This window comes from Schistocerca gregaria, chromosome 8 (assembly GCF_023897955.1).
Source record: "Schistocerca gregaria isolate iqSchGreg1 chromosome 8, iqSchGreg1.2, whole genome shotgun sequence".
NCBI lineage: Eukaryota > Metazoa > Arthropoda > Insecta > Orthoptera > Acrididae > Schistocerca > Schistocerca gregaria.
Window position 1 is genome coordinate 475,158,631 of NC_064927.1, and position 17,816 is coordinate 475,176,446.

At 41.5% G+C, this 17,816-nt stretch overlaps 1 protein-coding gene across 1 annotated transcript in view; it reads right to left on the reverse strand.

The window, feature by feature from the left end:
- LOC126285249 (uncharacterized) overlaps window positions 1–17,816 on the reverse strand; it is a 95,160-nt gene that overhangs the window by 34,099 nt on the left and 43,245 nt on the right. The window contains exon 2 of the mRNA XM_049984545.1: window positions 47–173. Coding sequence (XP_049840502.1) covers window positions 47–92 — 46 coding nt within the window. The 5' untranslated portion in view covers window positions 93–173. The remainder of the gene's footprint in view (window positions 1–46; window positions 174–17,816) is intronic.

Sequence of the window (17,816 nt, forward strand, 5' to 3'; positions counted from 1 at the left end):
CTCCCAGTAACATATTTCATATTAATTTACTGAGGTAAATACTAACCTGTGTCATAGCCAAAATGATAAGAACCATCTTTCTTAAGCAGCATGAAATGTACTGGAAATGTGGCTAGGTTGCTTCGACGTCTGTGATAGAAGTTTGATTCCTGACAGGATATTTCTGACACTACCTGTATGTGGAATTATGGATGATTAGTTTCATTGTTTCTTACATAAATGTACATACTAAATTCCCTAATGTACAATTATTACTTTACATATTAATTTCAGTTTATTGTTTTTTATAATTTAATGAAAGAGCAGCATGCATGACATTTATAGTTCCAAAGAGATATTGATAACCCTATTAAAATAGTCTTGATTCACAGCTCACAGTTCTAGCAGTAATGGTGACTGAGTTTTGAGTAATTTGTGGAGGTGCATGTACATAAAATCAAACAAATTTTCCAGTTATTACAAATGATGTGCAAGCCTTGTGAAATTTTTAAAATTCTCTTCCTTTTTGTCATTGCATAAATGAAGAATGCAAGATATTACTTCAACTACTGAATTACAGTTATAATAATAAGATGCAATATAAATACAAAGCTAAAACCATAGACTGGTAATAATGATGTAAATAAAAGAGAAAGAAACTTCCACATGGGAAAAATATATTAAAAACAAAGATTCCAAGACTTACCAAGTGGGAAAGCACTGGCAGACAGGCACAATGAACAAAACACACAAAGACACACACAGAATTACTAGCTTTCGCAACCGATGGTTGCTTCTTCAGGAAAGAGGGAAGGAGAGGGAAAGACGAAAGGATGTGGGTTTTAATGGAGAGGGTAAGGAGTCATTCCAATCCCGGGAGTGGAAAGACTTACCTTAGGGGGGGAAAAAGGACAGGTGTACACTCGCACACACACACACATATCCATCCGCACATACACAGACACAAGCAGACATATTTAAAGGCAAAGAGTAAGGGCAGAGATGTCAGTCAAGGCGGAAGTACAGAGGCAAAGAAGTTGTTGAAAGACAGGTGAGGTATGAGCGGCGGCAACTTGAAATTAGCGGAGGTTGAGGCCTGGCGGATATCCTCTCCCACATCTACACCGGTTGTACATAGCATCCTCTTTCCTCATCACCTTAGCCAGCTTCATCCTGACCCACAACTTCTTCACTTTTGAAGGCCAGACATACCAACAATTAAAGGGAACAGCCATGGGTACCAGGATGGCCCCCTCGTATGCCAACCTATTTATGGGTCACTTAGAGGAAGCCTTCTTGGTTGCCCGAGCCTGCCAACCCAAAGTTTGGTACAGATTTATTGATGACATCTTCATGATCTGGACTCACAGTGAATAACAACTTCAGAATTTCCTCTCCAACCTCAACTCCTTTGGTTCCATCAGATTCACCTGGTCCTACTCCAAATCCCATGCCACTTTCCTTGACGTTGACCTCCATCTGTCCAATGCCAGCTTCACACATCCGTCCACATGAAACCGACCAACAAGCAACAGTACCTCCATTATGACAGCTGCCACCCATTCCATATCAAACGGTCCCTTCCCAACAGTCTAGGCCTTTGCAGCAAACGAAATCTCCAGTCCTGAATCCCTCGACCATTACACCAACAACCTGAAAACAGCTTTCGCATCCCGCAACTACCCTCCCGACCTGGTACAGAAGCAGATAACCAGAGCCACTTCCTCATCCCCTCAAACCCAGAACCTCTCACAGAAGAACCCCAAAAGTGCTCCACTTGTGACAGGATACTTCCCGGGACTGGATCAGACTCTGAATGTGGCTCTCCAGCAGGGATACGACTTCCTAAAATCCTGCCCCGAAATGAGATCCATCCTTCATGAAATCCTCCCCACTCCACCAAGAGTGTCTTTCCGCCGTCCACCTAACCTTCGTAACCTCTTAGTTCATCCCTATGAAATCCCCAAACCACCTTCCCACCCTCTGGCTCCTACCCTTGCAACCGCCCCCGGTGTAAAACCTGTCCTATGTACCCTCCTACCACCACCTACTCCAGTCCTGCAACCCGGAAGGTGTACATGATCAAAGGGAGAGCCACGTGTGAAAGCACCAACGTGATTTACCAACTGACCTGCCTACACTGTGACACTTTCTATGTGGGAATGACCAGCAACAAACTGTCCATTTGCATGAATGGACACAGGCAGACAGTGTTTGTTGGTAATGAGGATCACCCTGTGGCTAAACATGCCTTGGTGCACGGCCAGCACATCTTGGCACAGTGTTACTCCATCCGAGTTATCTGGATACTTCCCACCAACACCAACCTATCCGAACTCCGGAGATGGGAACTCGGCCTTCAGTATATCCTCTCTTCTCGATATCCGCCAGGCCTCAACCTCCGCTAATTTCAAGTTGCCGCCGCTCATACCTCACCTGTCTTTCAATAACTTCTTTGCCTCTGTACTTCCGCCTTGACTGACATCTCTGCCCTTACTCTTTGCCTTTAAATATGTCTGCTTGTGTCTGTGTATGTGCGGATGGATATGTGTGTGTGTGCGAGTGTACACCTGTCCTTTTTTCCCCCTAAGGGAAGTCTTTCCGCTCCTGGGATTGGAATGACTCCTTACCCTCTCCCTTAAAACCCACATCCTTTCGTCTTTCCCTCTCCTTCCCTCTTTCCTGAAGAAGCAACCATCGGTTGCGAAAGCTAGTAATTCTGTGTGTGTGTTTGTGTGTTTTGTTCATTGTGCCTGTCTGCCGGCGCTTTCCCGCTTGGTAAGTCTTGGAATCTTTGTTTTTAATATATTTTTCCCAGACTGGTAATAATGTTCTATATGAAGTGATCATCACAGTGCACTGCACTTAGCATAGCTTTAGTCATGATTCAGTCTTAATCTGTGTGTGAAGCTGCAAATTTCTTCACTTCACTTTTTGTTTATTAGAGCTAGGGTCATGCATATTTGAATTCTTAGCATAGTTGTATGCCATCATAGGTGCCACTGTTGCCTGAACTGTAATCAATAAATAACTTGAATTCTTAGCATAGTTTTATGCCATCATAAGTGCCACTGTTGCCTGAACTGTAATCAATAAATAACACACTAAAGTGCCCTTTGTTTAGTTCTATGTATTGTTGGAAGAGTCTGCCTGTAGCTTCTTAGTTAGTCTCTAACTTCTTTCATGTTGCTATATAGGGTGGTACATTGATAGTGAGCAGGCCAAATATAAAACGAAATAAGCATCAAATGAACAAAATACAAAGAACAAAACTCGTCTAGCTTGAAGGGGGAAACCAGATGGCGCTATGGTTGGCCTGCTAGATGGCGTTGCCATAGGTCAAATGGATATGAACTGCGTTTTTTTAAAATTGGAACCACCATTTTTTATTACATATTCGTGTAGTATGTAAAGGAATATGAATTTTTTAGTTGGAAGACTTTTTTCGCTTTGTGATAGATGGTGCTGTAATAGTCACAAACGTATAAGTACGTGGTATAATGTAACATTCTGCCAGTGTGGACGGTATTTGCTTTGTGATACATAATCCATGTTAAAATGGACCATTTACCAATTGCGGAAAAGGTTGATATCATGTTGATGTATGGCGACTGTGATCAAAATGCCCAATGGATGTATGCTATGTATGCTGCTCGGTATCCTGGACGACATCATCCAAGTGTCCGGACTGTTCGCCATATAGTTACGTTGTTTAAGGAAACAGGAAGTGATCAGCCACATGTGAAATGTCTACATCTACATCTACATCCATACTCCGCAAGCCACCTGACAGTGTGTGGCGGAGGGTACCCTGAGTACCTCTATCGGTTCTCCCTTCTATTCCAGTCTCGTATTGTTCGTGGAAAGAAGGATTGTCAGTATGCTTCTGTGTGGGCTCTAATCTCTCTGATTTTACCATGGTCTTTTCGCGAGATATACGTAGGAGGGAGCAATATACTGCTTGACTCTTCGGTGAAGGTATGTTCTCTAAACTTTAACAATAGCCCGTACCGAGCTACTGAGCGTCTCTCCTGCAGAGTCTTCCACTGGAGTTTATCTATCATCTCCGTAACGCTTTTGCGATTACTAAATGATCCTGTAACGAAGTGTGCTGCTCTCCGTTGGATTTTCTCTATCTCTTCTATCAACCCTATGTGGTACGGATCCCACACTGTTGAGCAGTATTCAAGCAGTGGGTGAACAAGCGTACTGTAACCCACTTCCTTTGTTTTCGGATTGCACCTCCTTAGGATCCTTCCAATGAATCTCTGTCTGGCACCTGCTTTACTGACGATCAACTTCATATGATCATTCCATTTTAAATCACTCCGAATGCATACTCCCAGATAATTTATGGAATTATCTGCTTCCAGTTGCTGACCTTCTATTTTGTAGCTAAATGATAAGGGATCTATCTTTCTATGTATTCGCAGCACATTACACTTGTCTACATTGAGATTCAATTGCCATTCCGTGCACCATGCGTCAATTCGCTGCAGATCCTCCTGCATTTCAGTACAATTTTTCATTGTTGCAACCTCTCGATACACCACAGCATTATCTGTAAAAAGCCTCAGTGAACTTCCGATGTCATCCACCAGGTCATTTATGTATATTGTGAATAGCAACGGTCCTATGACACTCCCCTGCGGCACACCTGAAATCACTCTTACTTCGGAAGACTTCTCTCCATTGAGAGTGACATGCTGCGTTCTGTTATCTAGGAACTCCTCAATCCAAACACACAATTGGTCTGATAGTCTGTATGGTCTTACTTTGTTCATTAAACGACTGTGGGGAACTGAGTCAAACGCCTTGCGGAAGTCAAGAAACACGGCATCTACCTGTGAACCCATGTCTATGGCCCTCTGATTCTCGTGGACGATAGCGCGAGCTGGGTTTCACACGACCGTCTCTTTCGAAACCCATGCTGATTCCTACAGAGTAGATTTCTAGTCTCCAGAAAAGTCATTATACTCGAACATAGTACGTGTTCCAAAACTCTACAACTGATCGACATTAGAGATATAGGTCTATAGTTCTGCACATCTGTTCGACGTCCTTTCTTGAAAATGGGGATGACCTGTGCCCTTTTCCAATCCTTTGGAACGCTTCGCTCTTCTAGAGACCTACGGTACATCACTGGAAGAAGGGGGGCAAGTTCCTTCACGTACTCTGTGTAAAATCGAACTGGTATCCCATCAGGTCCAGCGGCCTTTCCTCTTTTGAGCGATTTTAATTGTTTCTCTATCCCTCTGTCATCTATTTCGATATCTACCATTTTGTCATTTGTGCAACAATCTAGAGAAGGAGCTACAGTGCACTCTTCCTGTGTGAAACAGATTTGGAAGAAGACATTTAGTATTTCGGCCTTTAGTCTGTCATCCTCTGTTTCAGTACCATTTTGGTCACAGAGTGTCTGGACATTTTGTTTTGATCCACCTACCGCTTTGACATAGGACCAAAATGTCTTAGGATTATCTGCCAAGTCAGTACATAGAACTTTTCTTTCGAATTCATTGAATGCCTCTCGCATAGCCCTCCTCACACTACATTTCGCTTCGCGTAATTTTTGTTTGTCTGCAAGGCTTTGGCTATAAGGTAGTTTTCAGATAAGCACTTTAAAAAAATTTCACTGGATTCTTTTTCCCTGCTGCCTGTTATGAACGTTTGAGTCTCCCAGTCTATATTCGGCAAATTAAAATCTCCATCCAGAACTATAACTTTCTGTCCCTAGTACTATATGGGCGTTGTGACTGTTTATTAATGAGAGCAGTTCTGGGACCTTTCTGTAGATGCTCCTGTAGTTTACTATTGTTGTTGTTGTTGTTGTTGTTGTTGTTGTTGTTGTTGTCTTCAGTCCTGAGAATGGTTTGATGCAGCTCTCCATGCCACTCTATCCTGTGCAAGCCTCTTCATCTCTCAGTACCTACTGCAACCTACATCCTTCTGAATCTGCTTAGTGTAGTCATCTCTTGGCCTCCCTCTACAATTTTTACCCTCCACGCTGCCCTCCAATGCTAAATTTGTGATCCCTTGATGCCTCATAACATGTCCTACCAACCGATCCCTTCTTCTAGTCAAGTTGTGCCACAAACTTCTCTTCTCCCCAATCCTATTCAATACCTCTTCATTAGTTATGTGATCTACCCATCTAATCTTCAGCATTCTTCTGTAGCACCACATTTCGAAAGCTTCTATTCTCTTCTTGTCCAAACTATTTATCGTCCATGTTTCACTTCCATACATGGCTACACTCCACACAAATTCTTTCAGAAACGACTTCCTGATACATAAATCTATATTCGATGTTAACAAATTTCTCTTCTTCATAAACGCTTTTCTTGCCATTGCCAGTCTACATTTTATATACTCTCTACTTTGACCATCTTCAGTTATTTTGCTCCCCAAATAGCAAAACTCCTTTACTACTTTAAGTGTCTCATTTCCTAATCTCATTCCCTCAGCATCACCCGACTTAATTCGACTACATTCCATTATCCTCGTTTTGCTTTTGTTGATGTTCATCTTATATCCTCCTTTCAAGACACTGTCCATTCCGTTCAACTGCTCTTCCAAGTCCTTTGCCATAACTGACAGAATTACAATGTCATTGGAGAACCTCAAAGTTTTTACTTCTTCTCCATGAATTTTAATACCTACTCCAAATTTTTCTTTTGTTTTCTTTACTGCTTGCTCAATATACAGTTGACTAACATCGGGGAGAGGCTACAACCCTGTCTCACTCCTTTCCGAACCACTGCTTCCCTTTCATGCCCCTCGACTCTTATGACTGCCATCTGGTTTCTGTACAAATTGTAAATAGCCTTTCGCTCCCTGTATTTTACCCCTGCCACCTTCAGAATTTGAAGGAGAGTACTCCAGTCAACATTGTCAAAAGCTTTCTCTAAGTCTACAAATGCTAGAAACGTAGGTTTGCCTTTTCTTAATCTTTCTTCTAAGATAAGTCGTAAGGTCAGTATTGCCTCACGTGTTCCAACATTTCTACAGAATCCAAACTGATCCTCCCCAAGGTCCGCATCTACCAGTTTTTCCATTCGTCTGTAAAGAATTCGCATTAGTATTTTGCAGCTGTGACTTATTAAACTGATAGTTCGGTAATTTTCACATCTGTCAGCACCTGCTTTCTTTGGGATTGGAATTATTATATTCTTCTTGAAGTCTGATGGCATTTCACCTGTCTCAAACATCTTGCTCACCAGATGGTAGAGTTTTGTGAGGACTTGCTCTCCCAAGGCCGTCAGTAGTTCAAGTGGAATGTTGTCTACTCCGGGGGCCTTGTTTTGACTTAGGTCTTTCAGTGCTCTGTCAAACTCTTCACACAGTATCTTATCTCCCATTTCGTCTTCATCTACATCCTCTTCCATTTCCATAATATTGTCCTCAAGTACATCGCCCTTGTATAAACCTTCTATATAGTCCTTCCACCTTTCTGCCTTCCCTTCTTTGCTTAGAACTGGGTTGCCATCTGAGCTCTTGATATTCATACACGTGGTTCTGTTCTCTCCAAAGGTCTTTAATTTTCCTGTAGGCAGTATCTATCTTACCCCTAGTGAGATAAGCTTCTACATCCTTACATTTGTCCTCTAGCCATCCCTGCTTAGCCATTTTGCACTTCCTGTCAATCTCATTTTTGATACGTTTGTATTCCTTTTTGCCTGATTCATTTACTGCATTTTTATATTTTCTCCTTTCATCAATTAAATTCAATATTTAAATTCAATATTTACTATTAGCACATTAATATTGTCATTCCCTGTTGCATTTTGCCTACTCCTATCTTGCCCCGTCTCAGGAGGCATCTTGTCGGGCCTAGGGAGGGAATTCTCTAACCTAAAAAACCCCCGTGTGCACTCCACACATACTCCGCTACCCTTGTAGCCGCATCCGGCGTATAGTGCATGCCTGACCTATTCAGGGGGACCCTACATTTTTCCACCCGCACAAAGAAGATAAAGCAGAAAGGTGGAAGGAGTATATAGAGGGTCTATACAAGGGCGATATACTTGAGGACAATATTATGGAATTGGAAGAGGATGTAGATGAAGATGAAATGGGATATACGATACTGCGTGTAGAGTTTGACAGAGCACTGAAAGACCTGAGTCGAAACAAAGGCCCTCGGAGTAGACAACATTCCATTGGAACTACTGACGGCCTCGGGAGAGCCAGTCCTTACAAAACTCTACCATCTGATGAGCAAGATGTATGAGACAGGCGAAATACCCTCAGACTTCAAGAAGAATATAATAATTTCAATCCCAAAGAAAGCAGGTGCTGACAGATGTGAAAATTACCGAACTATCAGTTTAATAAGTCACAGCTGCAAAATACAAACGCGAATTCTTTACAGAGAAATGGAAAAACTAGTAGAAGCTGACCTCGGGGAAGATCATTTTGGCTTCCGTAGAAATGTTGGAAGACGTGAGGCAATACTGACACTACGACTTATCTTAGAATCTAGATTAATGAAAGGCAAACCTACGTTTCTAACATTTGTAGACTTAGAGAAAGCTTTCGACAATGTTGACTGGAATACTCTCCTTCAAATTCTGAAGGTAGCAGGGGTAAAAATACAGGGAGCGAAAGGCTATTTACAATTTGTACAGAAACCAGATGGCAGTTATAAGAGTCTTGAGACATGAAAGGGAAGCAGTGGTTGGGAAGGGAGTGAGACAGGGTTGTTGTCTCTCCCCGATGTTATTCAATCTGTATATTGAGCAAGCAGTAAAGGAAACAAAAGAAAAATTTGGAGTAGGTATTAAAATGCATGGAGAAGAAATAAAAACTTTGAGGTTCGCCAATGACATTGTAATTCTGTCAGAGACAGCAAAGGACTTGGAAGAGCAGTTGAACGGAATGGATAGTGTCTTGAAAGGAGGATATAAAATGAACATCAACAAAAGCAAAACGAGGATAATGGAATGTAGTCGAATTAAGTCGGGTGATGTTGAGGGTATTAGATTAGGAAATGAGACACTTAAAGTAGTAAAGGAGTTTTGCTATTTGGGGAACAAAATAACTGATGATGGTCGAAGTAGAGAGGATATAAAATGTAGGCTTTCAATAGCAAGGAAAGCGTTTCTGAAAAAGAGAAATTTGTTAACATCGAGTATAGATTTAAGTGTCAGGAAGTCATTTCTGAAAGTATTTGTATGGAGTGTAGACATGTATGGAAGTGAAACACGGACGATAAATAGTTTGGACAAGAACAGAATAGAAGCTTTCAAAATGTGGTGCTACAGAAGAATGCTGAAGATTAAATGGGAAAATCACATAACTAATGAGGAAGTATTGAATAGGATTGGGGAGAAGAGAAGTTTGTGGCACAACTTGACCAGAAGAAGGGATAGGTTGGTAGGACATGTTCTGAGGTATCAAGGGATCACCAATTTAGTATTGGAGGGCACCATGGAGGGTAAAAATCGTAGAGGGAGACCAAGAGATGAATACAGTAAGCAGATTCAGAAGGACGTAGGTTGCAGTAGGTACTGGGAGATGAAGAAACTTGCACAGGATAGAGTAGCATGGAGAGCTGCATCAAACCAATCTCAGGACTGAAAACCACGACAACAACAACAACAACAACAGTGGAGGTCGAGAAATTTGCACCCCAGCTCTCCGCAGAATTGTCTGATCCTCTGGTTTAAGCCTTCCACTCGGCTCCAAACCAGAGGACCGCGATCGGTTCTGGGAAGTATACTACAAATAGTTAGCTCTGATTCCACCCCGCGAGCGAGTCTTTCTGCCTTCACCAATTCTGCCAACCGCCTGTACGAACTGAGGATGACCTCTGAACCCAGACGGCAGGAGTCATTGGTGCCTACATGAGCAACAATTTGCAGTCGGGTGCACCCAGTGCTCTCTATCGCCGCCGGTAGGGCCTCCTCCACATCTCGGATGAGACCCCCCGGCAAGCAGACAGAGTGAACCCTGGTCTTCTTCCCCGACCTTTCCGCTATTTCCCTAAGGGGCTCCATCACCCGCCTAACGTTGGAGCTCCCAATAACTAATAAACCCCTCCCCCCGTGTGCCTTCTAGGACCTTGCTGAAGGAGCAGCCACATGTCCACTCACAGGCAGAGCGGGTGATGCCACACGGCCAGCCTCCACATTTACCCTCTGCCTCGTGCGCCGCGAACGCCACTGTACCCGCCACTCCCCTTGGGGAGAGGGTGGCCCAACCGCGCCCGGTACCCGCGAAGATGTCTCGACAGCAGGGACAGTGGGTGAAGCATGTAACACCTGGGGTGTACCTTGCGATGCACCAGACTCCCCACATGCCGCTACACTCCGAGGCAGCAGCTTGAAGACGGCTGACCGCGGCCATCAACACGCTCAGCTGTTCGCGAAGAGTGGCCAGCTCCTCGTGCGTCCGTACACAGCAGTCACACATCCTATCCATCCTAAGGAATCAATTTACTGAAGAGACTTCATCAACTTTTAACTAGACTGCTAATTCACTAAAGACGGCTGATTATTGACTAAACTGTGATTGCTAACCACTTCTTGTAGAAAACAATAAAAATAGCACTACCTGTCTCTGGACTGTATTGAAAACAAACACTAGCACTACTGGCACTGTGGTTGACTAAAGGGACTCTCTCTGACTGTATTCAAAACAAACACGAAATCTATGGAACACTATTAGTAGCACTCGACAATTAAAGCTTCCTAAAAGCAAAAACACACGGAAGAAGTGACAAGTAAGAAAAGTGACAAGTAAGAAAAAGTGACAAGTAAGAAAAATACAGTTAATTAAGGTAGCTCGCTGCACAGCAGACGTGAAGCAGACATCGGTTAGGGCGACAACCACGACCTGCAACAAATGGTGATGCCCGAGTAGGTGTTTTAGCTGCTGTTGCCACTAATCCACACATCAGTAGCAGACAAACTGCGTGAGAATCGGGAATCTCAAAAATGTCGGTGTTGAGAATGATATATCTACATCGATTGCACCCGTACAATATTTCTGTGCAGCAGGAATTGCATGGCGATGACTCTGAATGTCGTGTACAGTTCTGCCACTGGGCACAAGATAAATTACAGGATGATGACAGATTTATTGCACGCATTCTATTTAGCGACGAAGCGTCATTCACCAACAGCGGTAATGTAAACCAGCATAATATGCACTATTGGGCAATGGAAAATCCTCGATGCCTTCGACAAGTGGAACATCAGCGACCTTGGCGGGTTAATGTATGGTGTGGCATTATGGGAGGAAGGATAATTGGCCCCCATTTTATTGATGGTAATCTAAATGGTGCAATGTATGCTGATTTCCTTTGTAATGTTCTACTGATGTTACTACTAGATGTTTCACTTCATGACAGAATGGCGATGTACTTCCAGCATGATGGATGTCCAGCACATAGCTCGCATGTGGTTGAAGCGGTATTAAATAGCAAATTTCATGACAGGTTGATTGGTTGTCGAAGCACCATACCATGGCCCGCATATTCACTGGATCTGATGTCCCTGGATTTCTTTCTGTGGGGAAAGTTGCACCATTTGCTATCGTGATCCACCGACTACGCCTGACAACATGTGTCAGCGCATTGTCAGTGCGTGTACAAACATTACGGAAGACGAACTACTCATTCTTGAGAGGAATGTTGTTACACATATTGCCAAATACACTGAGGTTGACGGACATCATTTTGAGCAATTATTTGCATTAATGTGGTATTTGCAGGTAATCACGCTGAAACTGCATGCGTTCTCAGAAAATGTAAGTTCACAAAGGTACATGTATCTCATTGGAGCAACCAAAATACAATGTTCAAACGTACCTACATTCTGTATTTTAATTTAAAAAACCTTCCTGTTACCACTGTTTGTCTAAAATTGTAAGCCATATGTTTGTGACTTACAGCGCCATCTATCACAAAGCGAAAAAAGTGGTCCAACTAAAACATTCATATTTCCTTACGTACTACACAAATATGTAATAAAAATTGGGGTTTCCTATTTTAAAAAACACAGTTGACATCTGTTTCACCTATGGTAGCGCCATTTAGCAGGCCAACCATAGCACCACCTGGTTTTCCCCTTCAAGCTAGACAAGTTTTGTCCTTTGTAGTTTTTTTGTTTGACGCTTATATCGTGAGATATTTGGCCTGGTCACGATCAATGAAACACCCTGTATAGTTGCACATAGTAGGAAATGGTTGGTGAGTGTACCTGCCATGTGCAAACACAACAAGAATTGGCAGCTGTCTGGAAACAGCTAGAAGCTGCACTGGCCACCATCTTAAGGGTTCAATCTGCAGCATTATTGTCATACTGGTGGTAAAAGTTGAGGCACCTCCAGTGCCTCTGGAATTGCCCCAAAACTCCAACAATGTACCTTCTGGAGTGCTTGAAGAGATAAGTTTATTCTTGTCCTAGAGGGGAATAACAGACAGTGGCGGGTGTGAGTACCTCTGGATGGAAGGTGAATGTTAGTATTGGACACCCATCTGTCACCTTATGCCTTATCAACATATGTGCAGTGCTGCCCACTGTTAATAGTGGTAACATTTCCAATTCTTAAACTGGTCATGAAAGTAGAGTAATAAAACCCAACATATAACTTTTATTGACTGTGTGTGCCTCAGGTTATCAACAAAGCATATTTGCAGTAAATAACACTAATCATCAGAACAGGTAACACTACATTTTACTGCCAAAGACTTGGTCTTTGTGAGAGGACTGTTACAGGGTACACTTGGCTTTAAGCTGCCAATTGAGGAGCTACTTAACAGAGTAGTAGTGGCTAGATGGCCTGGAAAGTCTGCAAAATATCCAAGAGAGAAGTATGCTGGCCATATGCCCGTGCATACTGCATCCACATGACGCTGCAAGGGGTAGACTTTTTATGGCCCTTTGTAGCCTACATGTTAATGTTACATTTACAGTTTTACTTGGCTGGTACAATTAATAATTGAAAATTGACATGCTCAGTTTCTGGTCTCAGCAAGTAGCCTTCAACTTCTACCATAAATACAACTGCCAATAACTCTCACTGTGCCATAAAGTAACTGCCATGCGGTCACAACTGCTGTTATATGTATAACATTACAACAATGTAAGCAGGCTCAGGCATTATTAGAAACAATATTTTAATTAACTTGCAGTCATGAAATATGTGCATAAAATTGGTTGAGCATAGTGTTGGGCACAGCAGAAAACATAAACATATTTTTATGCTGTTATTTATTTATTTATTTACATGTCAAGTTCCGTAGGAACAAATCTCCAAGGTCATGGAACGTGTCAGTACATGAACTTACAACATAAAACTAATAACAGATAAAAATAAATGTTCATGAACCTGAAAGAAAATCAGTCCATAAGTTTAAGCAAACGCTATCAGCAATAAAATGAGAATCAGCTTAATTTTTCAAAGAACTCCTCAACAGAATAGAAGGAGTGATCCATGAGGAAACTCTTCAGTTTCGATTTGAAAGTGCGTGGATTACTGCTAAGATTTTTGAATTCGAGTGGCAGCTTATTGAAAATGGATGCAGCAGTATACTGCACACCTTTTTGCACAAGAGTTACGGAAGTCCGATCCAAATGGAGGTTTGATTTCTGTCGAGTATTAAACAAGTGAAAGCTGCTTATTGTTGGAAATAAACTAATATTGGTAACAAGAAATGACAATAAGGAATATACATATTGAGAGGCCAATGTCAAAATACCTAGACTCATGAACAGAGGTCGACAAGAGGTTCGTGAACTCACACCACTTATTGCCCGAACTGCCCGTTTCTGAGCCAAAAATATCCTTCTAGAATGGGGAGAGTTACCCCAAAACATAATACCATACGACATAAGTGAATGAAAAAAAGCAAAGTAGACTAATTTATATGTCGAAGTATCACTCACTTTTGATACCGTTTGAATAGTGAAAATGGCAGTATTAAGTCTTTGAACAAGATCCTGAATGTGGGCTTTCCATGACAGCTTACTATCTATATGAACACCTAGGAATTTCAACTGTTCAGTTTCACTAATCATATGCCTGTTCTGTGAGATTAAAACGTCAGGTTTTGTTGAATTGTGTGTCAGAAATTGTAAAAACTGAGTCTTACTGTGATTTAATGTTAGTTATTTTCTACAAGCCATGAGCTGAGGTCATGTACTGCACTACTTGAGACCAAGTCAATGTTGCACACAACATCCTTTACTACCAAGCTAGTGTCATCTGCAAACAGAAATATTTTAGAGTTACCAATAATACTAGAGGGCATATCATTTATATAAATAAGGAACAGGAGCGGCCCCAACACTGATCCCTGGGGCACCCCCCACTTGACAGTACCCCACTCAGAGCCCACATCACAGCCGTTATCAACATTGTGAATAATGACCTTTTGCTGCCTGTTGCTAAAGTAAGAGGTGAACCAATTGTGAGCGACTCCCCTTATTCCGTAATGGTCCAACTTCTGGAGCAATATTGTGAGATCAACACAGTCAAATGCCTCTGTTAAATAAAAAAATACGCCAAGCGTTTGAAAACTTTTGTTTAGCCCATCCAGTACCTCACAGAGAAAAGAGAATATAGCATTTTCAGTTGTCAAATGACTTCTAAAGCCTAACTGTACATTTGATAGCAAATCGTGTGATATAAAATGATCAATTAATCTTACATACACAGCCTTTTCGATAACTTTTGCAAACACTGATGGCATAGAAATAGGTTTAAAATTATCGACATTATCCCTTTCTCCCTTTTTATAAAGCGGCTTTACTACTGAGTACTTTAATCGCTCAGGAAACTGACCATTCCTAAAGGAAAAACTACAAATATGGCTAAATACAGGGCTAACATGTGCAGCACAGTACTTTAATATTCTACTAGACACTCCATCATAACCATGAGGGTCCTTAGTCTTCAGTGATTTAATTATTGACTAAATCTCCCTCTTGTCTGTATCATAGAGGAGTATTTCAGACGTCAATCTCGGAAAGGCATTAGCTAAGAAATTTATATGATTTCATGTTGAAACTAAATTTTTATTTAATTCACCAGCAATGCTCAGAAAATTGTTGTTAAATACTGTACCTATATCTGATTTACCAGTAACAGAAATATTATTACTGCGAACTGACTTTATACCATCAACCTTTTGCTGCTTACCAGACACTTCCTCCACAACTGACCATATGGCTTTAATTTTATCCAGTGAGTTAGCTATTCTATTTGCGTACCACATACTTTTAACCTTGCTAATAACATTTTTAAGCACCTTACAATACTGTTTGTAATGGGCTACTGTAGCTTGATTGTGACTACTTCTAACATTTTGATATAATTCCCGCTTTGTTCTACATGATATCCTTATCCCACTAGTCAGCCAACTGGGCTGTCCATTACTGCTAGTACCCCATTTAGAATGTTCTAATGGAAAGCAACTCTCAAAGAGCATGAGAAATGTGTTATGGAAAGCATTGTATTTATCATCTATATTATCGGCACTATAAACATCTTGCCACTCTTGTTCCTTGACAAGTTTTGAAAAACTCTCTATTGCTGGTGGATTAACTTTCCTATGTAGTTTGTAATTAAATACAACATTGGTTTGAGTACAAAAACCTTTTAATGTTAAAATTTGTGCATCATGGCCTGAAAGGCCATTCACCCTTTTACTAACAGAATGCCCATCTAGTAATGAAGAATGAATAAAAATATTGTCTATGACTGTGCTACTGTTCCCTTGCACCCTAGTTGGAAAAAACACAGTTTGCATCAGATCAAATGAATTTAGGCGATCTACCAACATCCTTTTTCTTGCACAATCATGTACACAATTAATATTGAAGTCACCACATATAACTAATTTCTGGTACTTCCTACAAAGTGAATCAAGAACCCTCTCTAGCTTAAGCAAAAATGCTCTGAAGTCAGAGTTAGGGGACCTATAAACAACAGCAATTAGAAGTTTACTTTCACTAAATTCAACTAATGCTGCACAACTTTCAAATATCTGTTCCATGCAGTGTCATGATACGTCTATGAACTCAAATGAAATTCTGTTTTTTACGTACAGAGCCACTCCCCCACCACGCAAGGAACTCCTTGAGAAACAGCCTGCTAATTTGTAGCCTGGTAAAGGAAGCCTCTGAATTATCAAATTATTTAAGTGGTGCTCTAAAATACCAATAATTTCAAAGTTAACATCTATTAGCAGTTCACTAACTTTATCTCTAATACCTCTTATATTTTGATGCAATATGCTAATTCCTACTCTGCTTGGAAACAATACATCCTCTGAAGGTGAGCCCTTAGTTTGAGGCACTTCCTTTAAGCAGGTATACCTATCAGCTGACTTCAGTCTAAAAAAAGGTGTAGCTCTAACACCAACTACTACAGGAATTTTTCCATGTGTGATACCACTACCACCACCACCACCCACTACACTGTCACCTATAAGCTTAGCCAGCCTCCCCTTCCCATACCTATTGAGGTGCAGGCCATGCCTAGTGGAACCCCATCTACTGATAGATCCAACTGGCACCACTGAGATGTGATCCATGCCCTCCACCATCAGTGCCCTCCCCAGCCCCACATTAACGCGCCTAAGAGCCGCATTAAGGTGAGGCCGATCATGACGCTGAAACAGTTGCACAAAATGCACGTTAGTGCCACCAGTTTGAGTAGCTATCTCAACCAAGTCACCGCTGACATCATATCCCCCATCCCTATCGAGACTGTTCCCTGTTCCACCCACTGTCACTACCTGATACTCTTTAGTAAAATTCTGACATAACTCCCCTATGCTTTCAGTCACCTGAACCAACCCTGCACAAGGCTTCACAATGCTGGTGACCTGGTACTCACTCCTCAACACTTCCTGCAACTGCTGGCCCACACCTCTACCGTGGGAACTACCTAGCAGCAGAACCTTCTTTCTGCTAGACTTTGCAACTAACCTAGGCCTCCTAATTGCTGAGGACTGCTGCAAGTTACCTACATCTACGGCTACACGAGGCTCCTCTCCACTCAACTCTGACAGTTGGTCGTATCTATTGCATGTATGCAAAGTAAAACTGTCTGAATACCTCCTCTTCCTAGCTACCTTCTTGCCAACTGCCAGTTCCCATTCCCCACCACCCTTCAACCTCCTCAACCTATCTAGTTCCTCCTTTGCGTATTGTAACTGCACCTGAAGGGCACAGATCTTACACTCCTGCTCCTCTATTAACTTGTTTCTACTACAGATTCTACATTCCCAGGAGAGGGTCTCCCTAAAATGACCACTGGCTTTCCCACTGCATTACCCCCAATGAAAATACTTTGAACAAATCCCACACTGTAATCCACTACTCACAAACCTATGACAGAGCCCACACTTTTCACTCATGGTAAAATTTTACAGTTACTGAAAAAAAAACTATACGCCTACATTACCAAAGTTCAGTTACACCAGTAGAACTATTTAAGAACTAACAATAATAGTCTCGAAATTCTCTGCCTTCTAAGAAAGCAGCTACTTGTATTAATACTACTACAACACAGCCGATACCAATACCAGCAAAACTTCACAAAATTATTAGCTGAAACCAAAAAATTAAAATGACCACTGTAACACTAAGCGAAGTTAAAACACTAAATGAAAATTTTACTGAAATATTTGACTAGAAAGAATGATAAACATCAGTTGAAAACTAAAGCACGAAATTTACTAAATGACTTCAACACACTGAAAACTCTATAAAACACAGAGAGCGAAAAATTACAAAAGTTTATTAAGTCGTTATTTCACCACAAATGGCACACAACACTGCTGAAATCTATTAAATTTAATAACTGTATTACAGAGCACA